General features: G+C 38.3%; 1 protein-coding gene across 2 annotated transcripts in view; it reads left to right on the top strand.

Annotated features, from left to right (window-relative positions):
- Nucleotides 1-19,368, top strand: part of LOC126198842 (sterol regulatory element-binding protein 1) — a 93,153-nt gene that overhangs the window by 7,971 nt on the left and 65,814 nt on the right. For both annotated transcript variants that reach the window (XM_049935424.1, XM_049935425.1), the window contains exons 4-8: nt 2,159-2,321; nt 2,456-2,646; nt 2,810-3,082; nt 4,350-4,545; nt 12,313-12,497. In XM_049935424.1, the coding sequence (XP_049791381.1) occupies nt 2,159-2,321; nt 2,456-2,646; nt 2,810-3,082; nt 4,350-4,545; nt 12,313-12,497 (1,008 nt within the window). The remainder of the gene's footprint in view (nt 1-2,158; nt 2,322-2,455; nt 2,647-2,809; nt 3,083-4,349; nt 4,546-12,312; nt 12,498-19,368) is intronic.

The raw sequence follows: 19,368 nt of genomic DNA, 5'->3' as shown, positions 1-19,368 counted from the left end.
GAGGACCATTCAGAGGAAGAACTTCAGTATAGTGGTGATGAGAACCTTTCTGTTTCTCCAACAAAATACTTGAAGTGTTAGGTAAAATTAAATGTATTCTGATTGGAGGTAAAGAAAGATGTATATCTCAGTAGTGAATATTAATTTTACAGCCTTTCTTTTACTGGCTATTGAGCTCAGTTTGTATATGCAAAGTTTAAACCCCGTAAATTAGTTTTATGCGATAATTTGCTTTTTACAGAGATAACATAATTTTTCAGAATGTAAAATTCAGTTCTCTAACAGTTTATTTAAGTGTACTATTGAAAAAGCTCCACGGAAGCATGTGATTTTTGTGTGATACAAAAATAAAATAGTGTTGACTTTATTTCGTGCAATAAAATCAACAAGGAGTACCGGTATTAAAACAACACTTATATAGTTGTAACCATTAATGTTATATAACATGAATTAAATTTTCAAATAATGTACAGCTTAAAACTGGGTTTAAAGATAGGGGTCTTGGAGACCACACCTCGTAGTATACGTTAAAGAAAATTCACCTTGTGAGTTAAGAGTTAGACAAATGAAACTGAGTTTCCAGATGTCGACTTTGGCATAAATGATGATGCATTCAAATCATTGGCCACCAGTTACACTGATGAAATTTTGACAATGTCGGCAACCACTGCGCATACTGATCAATCACAAATGCATTTTTAGTTATATATTTCAGCCTCAAGATCACATATATGATATCATTTTGTTGGGTTTGAGTTATTGCCAAGTCGTCACCAAAGAATCATCTGATGATTTGGTAAAAAGTTGAAACCAATAAAGATACCATGTATGCAATCAGAGGCTGAAATATATAACAAAAACATAATTTTTATGAGACTGTCTCTGCGTTTCCCTAAGGCATTGCGACTTGTCTAAGATAGATTAGATTTACTCCATAAAATAGTGTTTACAAAATTTACAGACTATACTTCCAAAGTGTAACTCTACTAATAATTTTTATAATTTTCTTTAATTACAAAGTTATGTTCTTCAAGCTGTGATTATGTTTCTTACACTAGTCTTAAAATTTTGTACTAAGTTGGTAGGATCACACTTGAACTATTTGTGTGTTAGAGATGAGAAATGACAGTGCATATCTCAGAAACTTTGATGTGATTTTTTAACAAAGTACACCTAAAGCGGTCTGTAGTCAGTATGATTATTCAATATTATTAATGTTCTTCCTACACTTCTCATTATAAGTGTGCAGTAATATTGGGTGGTATTTACTCTGGTGATTTATTTGGTTATGATATGTGACAAGTCCCTTTCTTTAATTATGATACAGTTGTCATTAACTAGATTACAAGCTGCTGCAAGCTTATTGTCAAATGGAGGTGTAACAGTGCTGGTTATACTCAAACATGTGCAGCTAGATGCTGTTGTCATGGTACAGGCAGATTAAATGGAAATTTAGTTACTAGCAAGAAGAAGTTTGTGGAATAAGCAGCTCATTACACACGCAAGGTGTAATAACCTTTTCATTTTATGAGCTTTTTGTTACCTGTAACTGAATTTCTGTTATATCCACCAGCACGACTACAGCTTCCAGCTGCACAGGGGTTGTGTTATGTTCCTGTAACACCTTCATCTGATGGTGAGTCTGCAGTGGCGTGAAAACTAGTTTCTGGTACAGGAAATAAATTGTATTTAAAATATGTGATTTGTTGCGCATTATACTCATATAAATCACCAATTTAAATCATAGTTGCTGTTTGCTGTCTACAATGGTTCAAAATGTTGGACAATCGAGACTCTGCTACTGTGCTAATTGCTTTACTTTGTTGTGAACAAAAGAAAAAATGTGGATGGGGACTTTGTATAAATAGCATCAGAGGCTTTTAAATTTTGTTCCTAAAGATTTTTTAAAACTTTTCTCCTAGCTTTAGGGTATCACCCTCTGCATTTAGTGAGCAACAGCTCATAAGAATCATTCTTAACCCCGCCCCCCCCCCCCCATCTGCCCTAACTTCTCATACCATTCCAAAATTATTTTGGTTCCAGCAGTTGGCAACTAATTATGTCATATACTGCTTTTTTTTTCCTTCTGAGAACAAATTTATTTGTATAGAGGTTTATGGGTTATATTCACTTTTCATTCTTGGATCTCAATTTATAGGTACTTCTCCAAACACAACTCTTAAAATCAGAACCACAGATGACATCAACAGCAGTCATGTACACTACGTCACATGTAACGGGCTCAACAACCAGTCCCTCTCCTGCTGGAACTTCAATACACACACTAGTAAATACTGCCAATGGTACAATTCTTGCTACAGGTGAGCCCTTGGTTTGATGCACCACTTCTTAATTACACTCTCATATTATAACTGAATAGTCCGGATTCATTCATTGATTTGTGCTTTTACTTGACCTGTCAAATGTATTTCACCACTAATAACAACAATTACAGGAATTCCAGTTGTGCTGGACACTGACAAACTTGCTCTCAATGGAATAGCAGCTGTGACTCCAACTACTCGAGAACCGAAGGTGAAGGAAGTAAAGAGAAGTGCTCATAATGCTATTGAAAGACGCTACCGAACAAGCATAAATGATAAAATTATTGAATTGAAAAATATTGTAGTCGGAGTTGATGCAAAGGTTGGTACTTAACATTCCTGAACAAAAATATTTTTCACTTGGATGAGCAATCTTACTCCTCACTATAGTATCCATGTCGTCTGGAATAGCTAATAACAATAATGCAGAATACATTTTTATGTCATTGGTCACAGATTGTGGTATTTTATTTATTTTGTTGCAGTTAAATAAATCGGCAATTTTACGTAAGGCCATTGATTATATCAGATACCTCCAGAATGCAAATGCAAAGTTAAAGCAAGAAAATATGTCTCTAAAAATGAGTGCTCAGAAGCAGTCCTTACAAGAGCTGCTGAAGCCAGAAAGTGTGAAGTCTGAAATGTTCATTGATGGGGAGATTACACCACCACAGTCAGACATTTCTTCTCCATCGCTTTCACCACCTCATTCGGACAGTTCTGTACCACCATCACCTGAGAATTCATTTGAAATGGAGGTATGTTATTGCTTTGTTAAACTCTTATGTCTTCAGACATATGTATAATAGATATCGCTTTCTAACAGACGGAAGGTTTTGATACGTTTGATTCACTTGCTGGTACCAATGAAGTAACAGATACATTTTCATTTCAGATATTATTTGCACTCTCTCTTCTCTTCTCTCTTCCCGTAAGACATAATATTAAACTTTTTTCTGTGTCACTGCTGTAGTCGAGTCAGCGTAAGTTGATCCTTGACAGATGCAATGGGCTGGGCAGCACAGCTTCATGGGCCTACCACAACAAAAGAACATAACGCGATTTAATAAACGTCTTTGTGGCAACGCCTCATTGTTACCACAGCTCTGTAGATGGGATCTTCCTTCGCAATCTCGACTACAGTGTCTTGTGGAAATGTAAAAGTTTCTTTTGATTATTTTATGTAATAAGTCATGTATTTGTTGTGTGTTCATTTTCTTATCTACTGGTTGAGAAATTAGGTCAAAAAGAATGTAACTGAGTGCTATTTCTCATATCACACCACCCATCAGATATTATTTATTCACTTGAGTGTTAAATCCTACTAGACAATTCTTTTCATATAGTAGACTTAATTTAAAAAACTAAACTGAACACTGGAATATTTTGTGTCATAATGATGAGATAGTGGTGAACAGCAGATATCATTTATCGCACACATTATAAGATTTGAACTGTATCAGTAATAGATGCCGTATCTACTCTTAATTTGGGCAGAAACTGGATTATGTATCGTTGGGCAAAAACTTGATTATGTATCAGTTTTCAATCGGTGTATGTGAATTGCAGGAGCTCATTGCAGCTGTATATATGTATGTTACATATAAATAGAAATGCAGTTCAAATTCTTGACTCAGTATCCTCAAAATAACAATTTAATAGGATTGAGAAGGAACCCAAGCAAATAGAATAATTATTTGTTGTCATAAACTTTAAAGCTTAAATATCTGCCCTTTATTATCTTGTATGCCGTTGTGTGTGTCCTTTTCTCATTGAGTCTATAAGCTGTCACCGATTTTATAAATTTTTTTCATTACTTAGCAAGTGGTTGCAATACACACTTCCTGCTTAAGTTGCTAGTACTACTACTACTGTTGTTATATTTTTAACTGGAATTTGAGTAGCCATTGCATCAGTAGAGATTTGCAGTGAGGTCTCCAACCAGATTTCATAAACATGATGCACTTTTATCCTTGTTTACTTTTCTTGAATTCAGCAATTATCATAGTTGTTCTTTCCTCACAGATGAAGAAAGAAGATAGCGACTGTATGCACAGGGTCAGCAGTGGAATGCTTGACCACTCCAGAATGACACTTTGCATGTTCATGTTTGTTGTTATGGCGTTTAACCCATTTGGTATAGTTCTCAACAAATACATGAGCACAGATACTGATTATCTCCAACCAAGTACAGTAGGAAGAACAATTCTAAGTGATGAAGGTAAATATTTCGTTCTCACTGTATAAAATTTGTTTTAATTTGTGTGTTTCAGTTTGCAAAATAATGTGTGTAAAGTGGTGCTTTCACAGCAGATACTGGTTTTGCCAGCTTATGTATTCTGAATATAACTCAGAATGTTGTTAACTACCTGTAGATTTTGCATCTAAATTCACTGTTGTTGTCTAGCCTGAATAAAGACTCTAGAAATAAATTTCATGGATTTGCAAACATTACCAAATGTGACTATTTTAGTGATTAAAAAGCTGCTGTGGAAGTAAAAGCTTGTTAGAAATTGCATTGTAGAGTATCTACAGCTGTAGAAGTATGAGTGTCTATATTATACAATTATTTACAAGGCAACTGTATGGCAATCAGATTTTGTAATGTTTTATATTTGTGCTACATGAAATTCAGAAATCAAATACCTATCCCACTAAGCAGTTAGACACAACTATCAAAAATTCTTGAGAAAATAGACTTTGAAGATTTCCAAGCTTCTTTAATGCCCTGAAGTAAGGTAGATTTTTCAGCAGGCAACACAAGTCTGTGGTAGAGTGCTCAGCTGACTTGTGGTCTTCAATGCAAATTGACTTCATGTCTGGTATCGGATGGATCGCTAATATGAGTCGGGCTTTAGTCATTTTTTTCTTTTTTCCATTATGTTTGAAAACCTGTGTCATTTAAATAATTAATCAAACATATCTCAACTAGCAATTACGAAAAATGCACGTTTTGTTATTTCTAATTGCGTATCACAAACAAAAATTCAGTTTTCATTGCAAATTACCAATCTTTTATAAAAGATGTTGTGGACCAGGGGCTCCACATTGATGACAATTTTACTACCTATAAGAAAGACTGATACGGGTGTCCTGGTAGGATGGATGCGTGGTTCCTAGGGCAGCACACCTACACTGACCCCCCCCCCCCCCCCCACCAACACAAACAAACTAACAAACGCGCGCGCGCGCGCGCGCACACACACACACACACACACACACACACACACACACACACACACACAAAATTAAAGTAACCCAGAATTGTGAATAGCAAAGTATATTCCTCAACTTTGGTAATGCAAGTTTAGCCTATCTGTCCCGTGTTGACTAAAGTTCCATGAACATAAGCTAAATAATGTGCTCAGAACTAATCTTCTGTCTTGGTGTATTGTCTGAGGAACTCTTATAAACTAACAGTACTCAGTTAAATCTCTAGGCAGACAATCTCTGTCCATACATGATAATTCTATTCGCTGTTCCGTTGACACTGAAAACTGACTACTGTCTGTCTTTTGGCCACTGTTTCTATCGACGACTTGAAGACATGATGAACGTTCTGCAGGAATTCCCTAGCAAGACCCAGACTGACTTTCAATTTGCAACTCTAAACTTCTGCTCTTGCACAGTTACTTAAGCATGTGCCTCTCTTCCTGGTGCTGCTGCCACTCTAGGAGGCATGATTCTCACAGGAAGCCTGATTGGTTTGTGTGCAGCGATGTTTCTGCTGCGGATGGACGTCCTCAGTGCTTCTGGTACCAGCTGTCACAACCACTTCTTGTGTGGTCTGTCATTCATCTCTAAATATTTCATCTTCAAGAAGCTCATAAAATGTGCTCCTTTGTTTAAAAACTTAGAATTGGCTTAGAATTGTATGCAGGCCACCCATATGACAGGCGAACATTCTACAACAGAGCTACGCGGTTCGCTGAAAATATGACCGTACTTTAAGGTACTAAAAAGGCTTTGAAAGCTTCTAAATCAATTTTCTCAAAAATTTTTAAGAGTTAAGTCTAACTACTTTAGGTACACATAAAACAATACAAAAATCAGATTGCCATGTGATCCTCTTGTAAGTGTCAAATAGTGATAGTAAATAGGAGTTGAAAATTGCTTTACCTATATTTCAGTAAAAAAAAAAAAATTCACCTTATTCTTGGGTAGCAAACACAACATATAAACTAATCTAAGTCTGTGCTGTAGAAGTGATTATATCACGTATAAGAAACATCATCTTCCATCGAAAATACTTAAAAGAGAAACTCTTCACTGCACCCCTCCCCCCCTTTATATGCCCCCCCCCCCACTCAGATTTAGTGTTAAGAGGGCCCAGTGGACAGCCCATCAAAAATTGAACACAGATAAAGCATGAAAACAGGAAGAAGGTGTACTGAACTGTGAAAAAGTAGGCAAAATAGGAACAGTGAATGGTCCTAGCAAAAGATGTGCAACATAGGACAGAGTGGTGGAGCCACAGTGTCATGGGGAACTGGTCACAGTGTTGGACTGCAAGACGGACGAGATGGATTAAAAACTCCCTCGTGCAATAAATTTTTTTTTCCTTTTCTACTTTTTCTTTTTTCCCTTCTTTTCTTTTGCTGTAGTCAAATTTGTGTCTGTTTCGTGATGTAATTACGAGGTGTAAGGTAGAGACCTATAATGAGAGCTGATTCTGCACAACTACTCTGTTAGCAGCCGAAAGGAAGTGGCTTTCGAACGGGAACCGCAAACATTTGACGACAAGGCGATAAGTCAAGTGAATCCTCCACTGAAGAACATATCTGGTGTATCATATATGGCATTAGTGACAGTACATGGGTCATGTGATAGGTATATATTATCGATGCTCCTAATTTTCTATGCCTAGTGACTGAGTGAGATATGTCTCCTTGCACGATTTCTGAAGGAAATGATGAAAACATAATAGTTTGTCACATAAGCTACAACAAATAAACGCAACAGTTTCACAATCGCATAGTTTGCTTGTGCTTTGTCAAAACATATGTTTTTAATTTGTTTTGGAGTTGTATTCCATTCTGGAGATTTTGACTCTTAATTCCTTTGTTGTAACATAGGTCATGCCCGTTTATTTATTGTTTTCATTTCTGTGAGATTTCTGTGTTGTATCTCGCATGCTCACACTATTCATCACATTAACTTGTGACGCTAATGTATTCTTACCACATGACTCGGCTTCTATAACCACTGTATAGTGTGACAGCTGCTAAGACCACAGAAAAAGCACAAATGTTTCAGTGACCGGACTTACAGTTCATAATGTTGTGGGGGAAAAAAGAGGCATGAGGCAGTTTTGAACTCTGTTTGCCAGCACTTGTTAAGCTTGGACTGTCCACTGTGTGTGTGTGTGTGTGTGTGTGTGTGTGTGTGTGTGTGTGTGTGTGTGTGTGTGTGGTGGGTGGTTTTTTCCCCAACTAAAGTTCAGTAACCCTTCTTCCTGTTTTCATGCTCGATCTGAGTTCAGTTTTTTGACAGGCTATCTGGGTCATCTTACCACTAAGTCTGAGGGGATGCGATGAGGAGTTTCCCTTGTTAGTAATTTAACATTTTGCTAGCTCAGTAATATTCATATTCAACACAAGTATTTCTTGCATTCAGAAGTATTATTATTGCGCAAAACATTAAGAAGTCTTGTAATTGGATTTTTTGTTGAGTAGCTATTTATAAATTGTATAAATTAAAGTAAAATACAATGCATGTCCAGAAAATAAGTGTATTGTGACCATAACTGGTTGTTGATTTTTTGAGGGTGGTACAAAGGATCCTGTGACCAGAGCGAGCGTCGCAGGTACATGGGGGGTTGTAAAATCACTTTGTAGTGTCCAGTAGGGTGAGAGATGTCATTAAGAAATCCTGCCAAGTGGGAGTGACACTGTGAACCGCTTTCTATTTGTGGAAGGAGTAACACCTACTGAAATTTTTTCACGAATGAAAACAGTTTATGGCGATGTTATTATGAACAGAACAAGTGTGTTAAAGTGGTTTAGGGGATTTAGTGGGGGCAGAACAAATGTTCATGATGAACAGAGGAGTGGAAGACCTTCTATTTTGACTGATGAGTTGGTGCAAAAGTTGGAAACCGTTCGTGGAGGCTGCCATTTGACAGTGGATGAAATTTCAGTGATGTTTTCAGAACTCTTTTGTAAGAGATAATCACTGAAATGCTGGGACACTAAAAACTGCACGCTAGATGGGTCCCAAAATATCTGACAGAGCAGCACAAGAGCCGGCCGAAGTGGCCGTGCGGTTAAAGGCGCTGCAGTCTGGAACTGCAAGACCGCTACGGTCGCAGGTTCGAATCCTGCCTCGGGCATGGATGTTTGTGATGTCCTTAGGTTAGTTAGGTTTAACTAGTTCTAAGTTCTAGGGGACTAATGACCTCAGCAGTTGAGTCCCATAGTGCTCAGAGCCATTTGAACCATTTGAGCAGCACAAGAAAAATCAGGTGAATAGTGCTCGCAAGTCTCTTGAGTGACTTGAATTAGAAGGTGAGCTTTTTCTGAGTTCTGTTGCGACTGGAAATGAAGTGTGTGAAAGACAGTTGTGACAGTAGTGTCATACCGATTCCCCATATGCTAAAATATTTAAAACCACAATTTTGGGGGAAAAGCCATGGCCTCGGTGTTTGGGAAGTAAAAAGGCAGCATTTTGGTTGAATTTCTCTCTCAGGATGAGACCTTCAATACACAATAATATTGTGAGACCCTAGAGAAACTCAAAAGGAGCATGCAAAACAAAAGCAGGGGAATGTTGTGACAGGAGTGTGCTTGTTGCATGACAACACCCATCCTCATACAGCCTTAGCCACTGAGGTGCTCCCCAGCTCAGGTGTTTTGAACCTGTCCTCCTTTTCCCCTGACTTGACACCTTCACAGACTATCATTTTTTCACTGCCCTGAAGACACCCATTAGTGGAAAGAGGATCTGAAGTGGAGAAGGAGCTGGTGGGATAGTTCTTAGAGGATGTGAAGAAGCTTGTGTTATTGCTCACCACATACTTTGAACAGGATGGTTATTATCTGGAAAAATAGTCAACAGGAGTGTCAACTATATCCTTTTTTTTCCAAATATGCTTTTTCTAAAAAAGTATAAAAGCCCAGTACACTTACTTTCTGAACATGCATCGTATTGTCATAATGGAAAAGAGTGAAAACAGCCACGGCATTATGAAAAATAATCAAGGGTGTCTACACTTTTTTCACCTTGGATGCAGTGATGCATCTAGCCTGCCTGGAAATTGTAACTAGCCTTTGGTGTAATAGTTGTGAATATCACTACATGATAATGTAGAAGGAATATTTGCTCTTGAAACCTCAAACAGATCAGACTGTGGCAACCCGGGCAGAATTAAAGCAGTTTAGAGATTGTGTTGGTAACAGTAATGTTAATAACAGGACTATCTACTGGACTGTGGTCAAACATGCCAAATCAGGCAAATGCTGGAAGTCTAGTTGCTTTAGTATAGGCATCTCCAAGAACTTCACTGCTCTGGAGACTGTCCAAAAGAGTGCATTACTATCCAGAGAATGTGGGAAGAAACTGACGAGACCGGAAAAATTTACATGTTAAAGATAGTTGTGCAGTCCCCTCCCCCTTTTGAATTAACATCATAATCACTCATGAGTCATCTGACTGAATCATGAGGTAGTAAACTCCATCTATGAATGTGGAGATAAGCAAATGAACTCTAATTATAGACTCATCTCCCTACTCTCCATATTCTCAAAATGTCTGGTGCTTGGCCCATTTGTTTTTTTTTACATTCATGTTTTACCCAGGACATTGGAGTTCTCTTCAAAAACTGTGATGTTTGCTGATCACACAAGTTTACTGATAAAGGCACAAACACACCCCTACTATACACATCCAGGAGGGTAATGGAATGGGCTCAACTGATTCACAACAATGGCTTAATCTTACTAAGACTCATATTACACAATACCAAACAAATCAAAATGGCTTGTAGTTACCAGAAGTAGAGATCAGTGAACATGGACAAGGTTAGACTCCATTTTCTTAAGTAATAATCTCTCTTTGTGTGACATGAGTGTGAAACGTATTATTAAAAAAAATCTTCTGGATGATTGGACTAACGTCCTAAGGCAGTATGCCCAATCTGTGGAAATTTCCATTAAATATGCATCTCTATCTAGCTTTCAGAATGGAGCTATTTATTCCAATATGAATGTGTAATAGTTTTCTAGTTGTCATTGAAAAAGAAATTGTAAATCCACCGATAATAAAAAACAAATTAAAAGTGAATCTTATTGGCCACCCTATCAAGATATTTAGGCTCCAGGATGTGAATTCCAGTTAAAACTAATGTTCATATTAAACAGATTTTGAGTTTGTCAGTATATGAACAGCTGATTGTGGTCTATGATGTTACGCAAATGTTTTGTTTCAAAGTATTATGGAAAACAGCAGCTGCATTGTTGAAGAAGGAAAGTTACCAAAAGTAGAAATCAGTTACCAAAAGTAGAAATTAGTGAGCATGCACTACTTTTTCAAAGCAGCTGTTTTTCTCCTGTAATACACTTACTTACACAGGATGTAACCAAAATCTATGGCCAATCTTTGAGGAAAAATTTGTAAATGTAGAGGAAGAAATATGTTACACAGACATGGATCCAGAAATGCTTTATTTTCAAGTTGGATCTCAGTTCCTCCAGCTCTTCAACACATTAATCATGGGAAACACAGTATGAAACACATTCCTAAATGAAATGATCAAAATGCCCTCCATTACTAAGGATACATGCATCAACCTGTCATTGTATTGACTCCCTGGTGTGCTGATGTGTCCCTGGAGAATTGTGTTTTGTTTCTCAACCTTCCTCAACACAGTCACAAAGTCTCTGTACATCTTTTGCTGGGGTTCTGTACACGAAAGCTTTCAAATGCCTCCACAATTAAAAGGCTGTTGGATTTAAGTCAAGAGAATGTAGAGGCCAAGGAATTGGGAGGACGACTGTTCAAGTACCTATCCAGTCATCTAGATTTATGTTTTCTGTGATTTCTCTAAATCACTCCGGGTAAATGGCATGGCTGATTTCATTCCCCATCCTTATGTAATCCAATCGTGTGCTCCACCTCCAGTGACCTCAGTATCAGAGGACCTTAAAACTACTAAAATCTTCCTGCATTCATTTCTCTGGGTGTTGGCTGCTGACTGCGGAGCATTTCATGTAAGAAAACATTTCATGTATTGCTGGTACATTCTGTTTCTGTGCATTTCCCATGATAAATGTTATGAAGAAAAGGAGAAAATTAGTTCTAACATGGAAGTCAAGTGTTTCCAGACACGTCCTTATAACACATTTCCTCTTTGTGCAAAGAAGGTTAGCTGGAAGTTTGGCCATATCTTTTTATTACACATGGTATAAAGTAATGTAGAGTAAATCCCCATATTTATCAATGTGACTCGCTCAACACTGTGTATTATTTGTTATTAGTGTACGTTACAGGAGTGGTCTACAGTACAGTTTGATGTGTTTCACATCCTAGTTAGCTCTCCTTCATGATGCAGTTTACAGAACATATGTGAATGAATGACTAACAACATTTATGGTGCATCTGAAAAGTCTTTGTAAACCACCATAACAGGAACAGTTTGACTAGTGCTGAAGCTAATCAATGTTAAAATACAATTGAATTTCTGTCAAAAGTTCCTGTGCTGTAAAAGAGAAATGTAATAGAGATAACAAGGGATGCAGATTCCTAAGGGACAGGAAACTCAGTATAAATCATCACACAAAACACACACAATCTGTAGGAAATAAGAGGCTATATTACAGCCATTTTGATACTTTGTGTATCTTTTTGTTAATAGATATTTTAAGGATGAAATAACAACTTAATAGTATTTTAACTGAGTGAGAATGACCACTCGTGCTTAAATATAAAACATAAACTTGAATTCTCTCTGAAAAACTAATTTGATGTGCATCCACCTTTTCTTTTCCTGTAGGTTCTGATGGAGGCATATGGAGTTTGACAAGCACATCACTGTTTTTGTGGTTTTTCAATTTTATAATTTTGGTTGGATGTCTCATTAAAATATTTGTATATGGCGATCCAGTAATGCCTTCAAAATCAGCTGCATCAACTGTATTTTGGAGACACCGAAAGCAAGCAGACTTTGACATAACAAAGGTAAAGCAAACTTGAAATCTTGAGACCTTAACTGTGTTTCCCTTCATGGTTATACACTGAAGAGCCAAAGAAACTGGTATACCTGCCTAATATTGTGCAAGACCCCCGTGAGCATGCAGGAGTGCCGCAACACAATGTGGCATGGACTCGACTATTGTCTGAAGAAGTGCTGGAGGCAATTGACACCATGAATCCTGTGTCGCATTGTCCTGCTCGAATTGCCCAAGTGTGTTGGAATGCACAATGGACATGAATGGGTGCAGATTATCAGACAGGATGCTTATGTAAATATCAGTACATGCAGACTCATATCTAGACATATCAGGGGTCCCATATCACTCCAACTGCTCTCACCTCACACCATTACAGAGCCTCCATCAGCGTGAACAGTCCCCTGCTGACATGCAGGGCCCATGGATTCATGAGGTTGTCTCCATACCCGTACACGTTCAGCCATTCAATACAGAGACTCATCCGACCAGGCAACATGTTTCCAGTCATCAACAGTCCAATGTCAGTGTTGGTAGGCCCAGGCGAGGCGTAAAGCTTTGTGTCATGTAGTTATGAAGGGTACATGAGTGGGCCTTCAGCTCCGAAAGCCCATGTCAATGATGTTTTGTTGAATGATTCACATGCTGCCACTTGTTAATGATCCAGCTTCGAAATCTGCAGCAATTTGCGGAAGGGTTGCCCATCTATCATGTTGAATGATTCTCTTCAGTGTTTGTTGGCCCCGTTCTTGCTGTATCTTTTTCTAGCTGCAGCGATGTGGGAGATTTGATGTTTTACTGGATTCTTGATATTCATGATACACTCGTGAAATGGTCATACTGGAAAATCCTCACTTCATCGCTACCTGGGAGATGCTGTGTCCCATTGCTCTTGCACCGACTATAACATAACGTTCAAACTCACTTAAATCTTGATAACCAGCAATTGTAGCAGCAGTAACTGATCTGACCACGGTTCACACGCTTTTTGTCTTATATAGGCGTTGCCGACCACAGCACTGTATTCTGCCTGTTTACATATTTCTGTATTTGAATATGCATGCCTGTGCCAGTTTCTTTGGCACTTCAATGAAATTACCTGAGTACGACTTTGAAAGGTTTGTTCATAGATAAGTCTGGTGTGAACTGCCACTTTTTTTTACTTTAATATCATCTTAAGCTGTTAAGCAAATTTAAACAGTGGAAACTCTAGGTTGATATGTCAATAATATTAGGAGAAGGAGGGATTGCTGATCTCCGTAAAGATGAACCATTACAGACAGGCACAACAGAAAGACATTAAACATAGCTTTCGGCCAAAGCCTTCACATGGGGCAGGGGAAGGGTATGGGGAGAGTTAGCAGGGTACAGTTAGGGGGAGAGAAGAGCACTGTCTGAATGCTCCGCCAGGCAGCACTCTTCTCTCCCTTCTCCCCCCCACCTGTACCTTGCAGCCCCGCCCTCATCCCCCCCCCCCTACCTGGTTACTATTCATGTAAAAGTTGCATTGTGGTTGGAGCTGCCGTTGGTGGCAATCGTGTGTGTGAGTGATACTTGCTTTTGTGAATATGTGTGTATTTTCTTTGCTGAAGAAGGCTTTGGTCGAAAGCTTTTTGTTGTGCCTGTCCGTAGCTCAAATGGTCATTGTTATGGTGAGTAGCATTCTGTCCTCCTCCTCATATTGCAGTTATCTTAAGTTGTATAACATCATCATTTTGTGACTGAGCCTGTCAAGTTGTGGTTAAGCTTTATTTGATGTACTTATTTTATTTCAGTTATGGACTTTGCAAGATCCCCCCCATGGTACTATATCTCAATAAAAGTTTCTCAGTCTAGCCATGAGCCCACAGAAAGTGATGTAGGTGACTTACTGTACAAATGGCCTTTTCTTCCTATTTGAGATTGCAAAAGTTAAGTTAACCCTTTGTAGGATCAATGTTGAGAGCTCCTCACTGCATGTTCTGTGCTATTCTCATGATGATGTGGTCTCTTGTAGCAGTTCTTACATTGCTGTTGGATTCATTCAGAGATGCACACTGAGTACCTATGTGGCTATAAGTGGAGATGTGGTAGCTAATCTACTTTAAATAGTTTCTGGGATGTAATTACTGTGCATTTATTGACAAAGATTATAAAAAAGTTAACAATTACACTATTAGACACAAATAATTTCAAAAGTACCAAAAACTTTGAACATGAACATGATATGCAGAGAAATCAGATTTGAATTGCAGTACTAACTGAAGAGATTGGCAAGCAACAGTAATCGCAGAGTTATTTATGTGTTGTCGGCAGATTAATTTTCACACGTTTCGTGAAGTTAATAGTCTGCTGCACAGTAGCACTGTAGCAAGTTTTAATAACACTCGGGCTCCTCCAAACAAATAATTGTCCAAGCTGAGAGGAACATCACAATGTCTTCTGTTTTTAAATTTCAGTGTCAGTAGGTGCCATATACTGGAATGTTGTGCAAGGTAAAGACAGGTGCATCATGCATTCTGTTGAGTGGGAAGTGGAGGATACTTTCCATTGGTGTCATTGTGCTCTTTGTCTTTATCCCACACCACACACTGCAATTGTTCCCACATCTGGCAACTGACAATAATGTGTTACATGATGTAATGTTACATGATGTAATGAAATTTTCTGTCTGATACTCGGCCACTAAATACAGATGGTGGACAAAAATACAGGAACACCAAAAACACAACATAATACCATTATTAATACGGTGTAGGAACACTGTAGGCATTCAGAATCACTTCCAGTCATCTCAGAATGAATAAATACAGGTCCTGTATAGTTTTTAAGGGAATCGTATACCATTCTTCCTACACAATTTTGGCAAGTTCGGGTAATGATGATGGAGGTCGATAGCAATTGTACACCATTCTCTAAAAGATCACAAAAGCTCAATAATATTGAGATCTCGTGACTGTGGTGGCCAGGGGAGATGTGACAATTCCTTTTCGTACTCAAAACCAGTCCTGGATTATCTGAGCTTTGTGAAAAGTGTCCCTATTGCCTTAAAACACAGTATTATTATTCGGGAACAAACATTGTACTGTGGGATGAAACTGGTCAGCAAAAATGGTCATATAGTCCTTGGCAGTAATGCGATGTTGCAGAATAACCAAGGGGCTCCATGGATACTATGCTATGGCTGCCCGACTCATCATTGAATCCACACCATGCTTCACTATTGGTAGATAAACCCAGCCAAAAGTTGGAAATCATGTGAAACAAGACTCATCCAACCGAGTGACAGTCTTCCATTGCCCCATAGTCCAAGTTTTATGGCTTCAATACCTGAGTTTCCTTTTGTAGGCACTTGAACCACTGAAGAGTGGTTTTGGAATTCCAGCTCACCCAGCAATTCCCTTGTTAAGGAGCTCCTTTTGTGTTGTTCTGGTGCTGATTGGGTTTTTGAGTGCAACATTTGGTTCTGCAGCAACTTCTGCAGCCGCTGTTGCCTTATTTTTCATCACAATCCTCTTCAGTGACCATCTGCCACAATCACTCAATACACACTTTCATTTGCATTGAGAGTTAGCAGACTTGTTTTTCCGTTTTCCTTGTATGCAGTAAAATCTTCGACATGTGGTATCTTGAACACCAAACATTTTGGCCATTTTTGAATTCACTTAGCTCCGATACAGGGAATTTACAACTGCAGAACACTGTTCGACCATGTCTCACACTTACAAGATGCTGAGGACATTGCATAGGTGCCATTGGTGGTCATATATAGCAGTGCATTGTGTAGGATTGGCAAGCATGTATTTGTTGAGGTATTTCCATATTTTTGTCCAACACCCGTAGCCTCACCATACCTGGAACAAGAGGAAAATCAATGATAAATGCTCTTCACTCACCACGAATTGCAAATTACAGACAAGGGCGGTTAATTGTATCAAAAGAAAATTGAGTCTCCCTTCGTCTTTATCTGCCCTTATCCTTACTACAGGTGGATGCCCTTAATCCTGGGGTCTGATGACCTGTCCTGAAGATAAGTACTGGCCAGCAGGTCTGTCTTTTATATCACATTATGGACGGAAGACACTGTTTGTTTTTGTGTCACATAGTGTACTACCTTTTCCTACTCTGCAATGCCCTACTGCGTGCCTTATATGTACCTAATTTTGGTGCCAGAAAATGATTTTTATTTATTTTTTTTTTTTTTTGTAATTTTACACTTGCTACATCAGGTGATGTGGTTGCAGTGTGCACATAGTACTCACCTAGTTGAATGGCATTTAATGAGATCAGTAAGTATCCATGTGCCGCAAATGTGTATTGTGTTCTCAGTCGAATCATTTTTTCAAGAGAGTTTCATTCATGATCGAATAACTACCTAAATGATGTGATTAATTTTAGAAACAAATACACCACAGAAAGTTCATCAAACTTGCCGAAAGTTATCCAGTGCTCTCCAAAGTCAGCAAGCAGTGATGTTGCCAGGCAGGCTTTGTGAAGTCAGTGAAATTTAAAGGGTTGGAATGAACCATCAATATTAAAAATGTTATATTAATTCGTCCAGTAAAGAAATGGCATAAATGTTTAATTAATTTTCTTTTCTTTAACTGCATCACAAGCTGAACCCTAGCCCTGTTGGAAGTATGAGTAGGAAGGTTATTATAGGTTCGTTTGAGCAGTTACCAGAATGCGCCAGAAAACAGGCTGTACTGCGCATGCGCAGCTACGATGACGTAGGCAGCCCGTGCTTGGTGCTTGCTCTGCTCATACGCTTTTCGTCGTATTTCTGGTGGGGCATCACGTGACCATGTGTAGCCGTGCTGCCCGTGCGGCATGTTGTTGAGAGGATATACTGAATTGTACTTACAGCAATTGTTTTATCATATCCCACACAGATAAAGGATGCAAATAAGGAAGCAGTTCTTGGCTTTTGAGTCATTTCAAAATTAGACTCCACAGCTCGAAGTACCATAAGATTTTTGACAGATTTTTTTTTTTTTTAATTCGTGCTCTGCAATGTTGTTATGTAGCATTTCCAACACGTTTACATCTACACATCACTGCAAAAAGCTACTAGGATGGAATACAAATTACTTGCAACAAAAAACAGAGAGTTTCTTGTGTAGCTTACACCAGAATGAAGGACAATAAATTTCATGACTATTTCAAAATGTGAAAAAATTAACATGGTTGTCTATGAGGCAAAGAAACTGTACAACTGGCAGTTTATATTCTACTCTAGGAATAAATATGAAGCCATGTGGGGAGTTAAAACGATAAAACATGGTATGCTGCCAGTCTAAAATTTAGCATAGAATGGCATTCTATAAATTTAAGACGTAAACACAAATTAAGAAATAACTTCAGGCCCAGAGGAAGTCCGAGACAAGTGCCTTGTGATCGGAAAACACTTTCACAGAAGCCAGATCTATAAAATTCTGCTACAGCTGTCATTATATTTGAAACAAAATATTTAGTTCAAAACCACTGACCAAATTTGCCTACTTAGCTTCAAGTCAGTGTTTACGTATGTTCGTACGTATATAGCATTAAGAGATCTTACAGTGTCATACAAGGAACAGGACATCAGAGACTACTCCAGCAGCATCGGAATTCCATAAACCATACTAAATGCTTCATTCCGCTCTAATTGCACATTTCTATGTCCAGATGCACGCGGAAGTTCCTGATATTCAGCTTTTCATGTGGTTCTCGTGATACAAATTTTCTTGGAGGTCCAATACAGTATTCTCATATTTGGTTCTTTATTATGGTATAACGTCATTCGTCCCAGAAAATGAAAATGTGCATTTTAAATTGAACGTGGTTGAAAGTAGCCAATAGCGCGGAATGAAACACTTGGTTTCGTTTCAAATAAACTAGCTGCCTCAGCGGAAAAAAAAATTTAACTGAAGCAAATTTCTCTATAAAACAGACAGAAATAGCTTCATTAAGACATTAATGGTTGATTACTAATAACATGGAAATAATATAAAATCAGAAAATTGAAACTACTAACTTATTTTGGTCTTTCATGGTTATGAGAATGTATATTAATTCACTTGATGGCTCCCGGCCACAGAAATCTGTTTTGTTTTCATGTGACGTGGAAGCTGTAAACGAAGACAAGGCCATGGGTCACGTGAGGAAGGACCCCCCACTATAACTCAGCTTGCTCTGCGCATGCGCGAATCTGGCAGCTTGGGCGCGCCAGGAAAATTTTTCCGGGTAGCTTCTGGCTACTTGCTGCTACTGCTCGTACACCAAACAGCCACGCTCCAAGTAGCCAGAAGCGGGAGGAAGGCGCTGCTCATACGCGAATTCAGCTCTGCGCATGCGCACGAGCCCGCTGGCAACTGCTCATACGAACCTTATCTTACATTGCTTACGGATGTTTCACAATGCAGTATGGCAACAGTGGGTAGCATCTCACACTGAGGTTGCTGCTCATGTCTTCACATTTTTGCTGTAATGTTGCAACAGTAATTTTAACACAAGTCATAGTGTCATGGACAGTTCATAACAGCCTTCTGAAAAATTTTTTGTGGGACTAAAGCTCCTTTCTCCTGAACTTAATACGTTTATAGTCCGTATGACAAATAATTGCTATTGACAATTCATGTGGATTTGTTGCATAATGTGACATTAACGGTCACAACAACTCATATTTGCTAGTGGCAAAACAGAAAAGTGGCAATATTCTGGCCATAGTTGTATGTATAAATATATTTACAGTTATTAATTTTACTATAAAATTCCAATAATTGCAATGAATTGCTCAGTAATTATTATGCCTTAATGTTATACTTCACAATAGCAATGCAAACTATTTTTGCTGTATTATAGAATATTTGTGGTTTGTTTTAATTGTTAATTTATTCATTACTAAATTTTTCTACAATAAG

This window comes from Schistocerca nitens, chromosome 8 (genome assembly GCF_023898315.1).
Source record: "Schistocerca nitens isolate TAMUIC-IGC-003100 chromosome 8, iqSchNite1.1, whole genome shotgun sequence".
NCBI classification, from domain to species: Eukaryota; Metazoa; Arthropoda; class Insecta; order Orthoptera; family Acrididae; genus Schistocerca; species Schistocerca nitens.
Note: the sequence above shows the minus strand (reverse complement) of the source record. Positions and strands in the feature narration are given on the sequence as shown.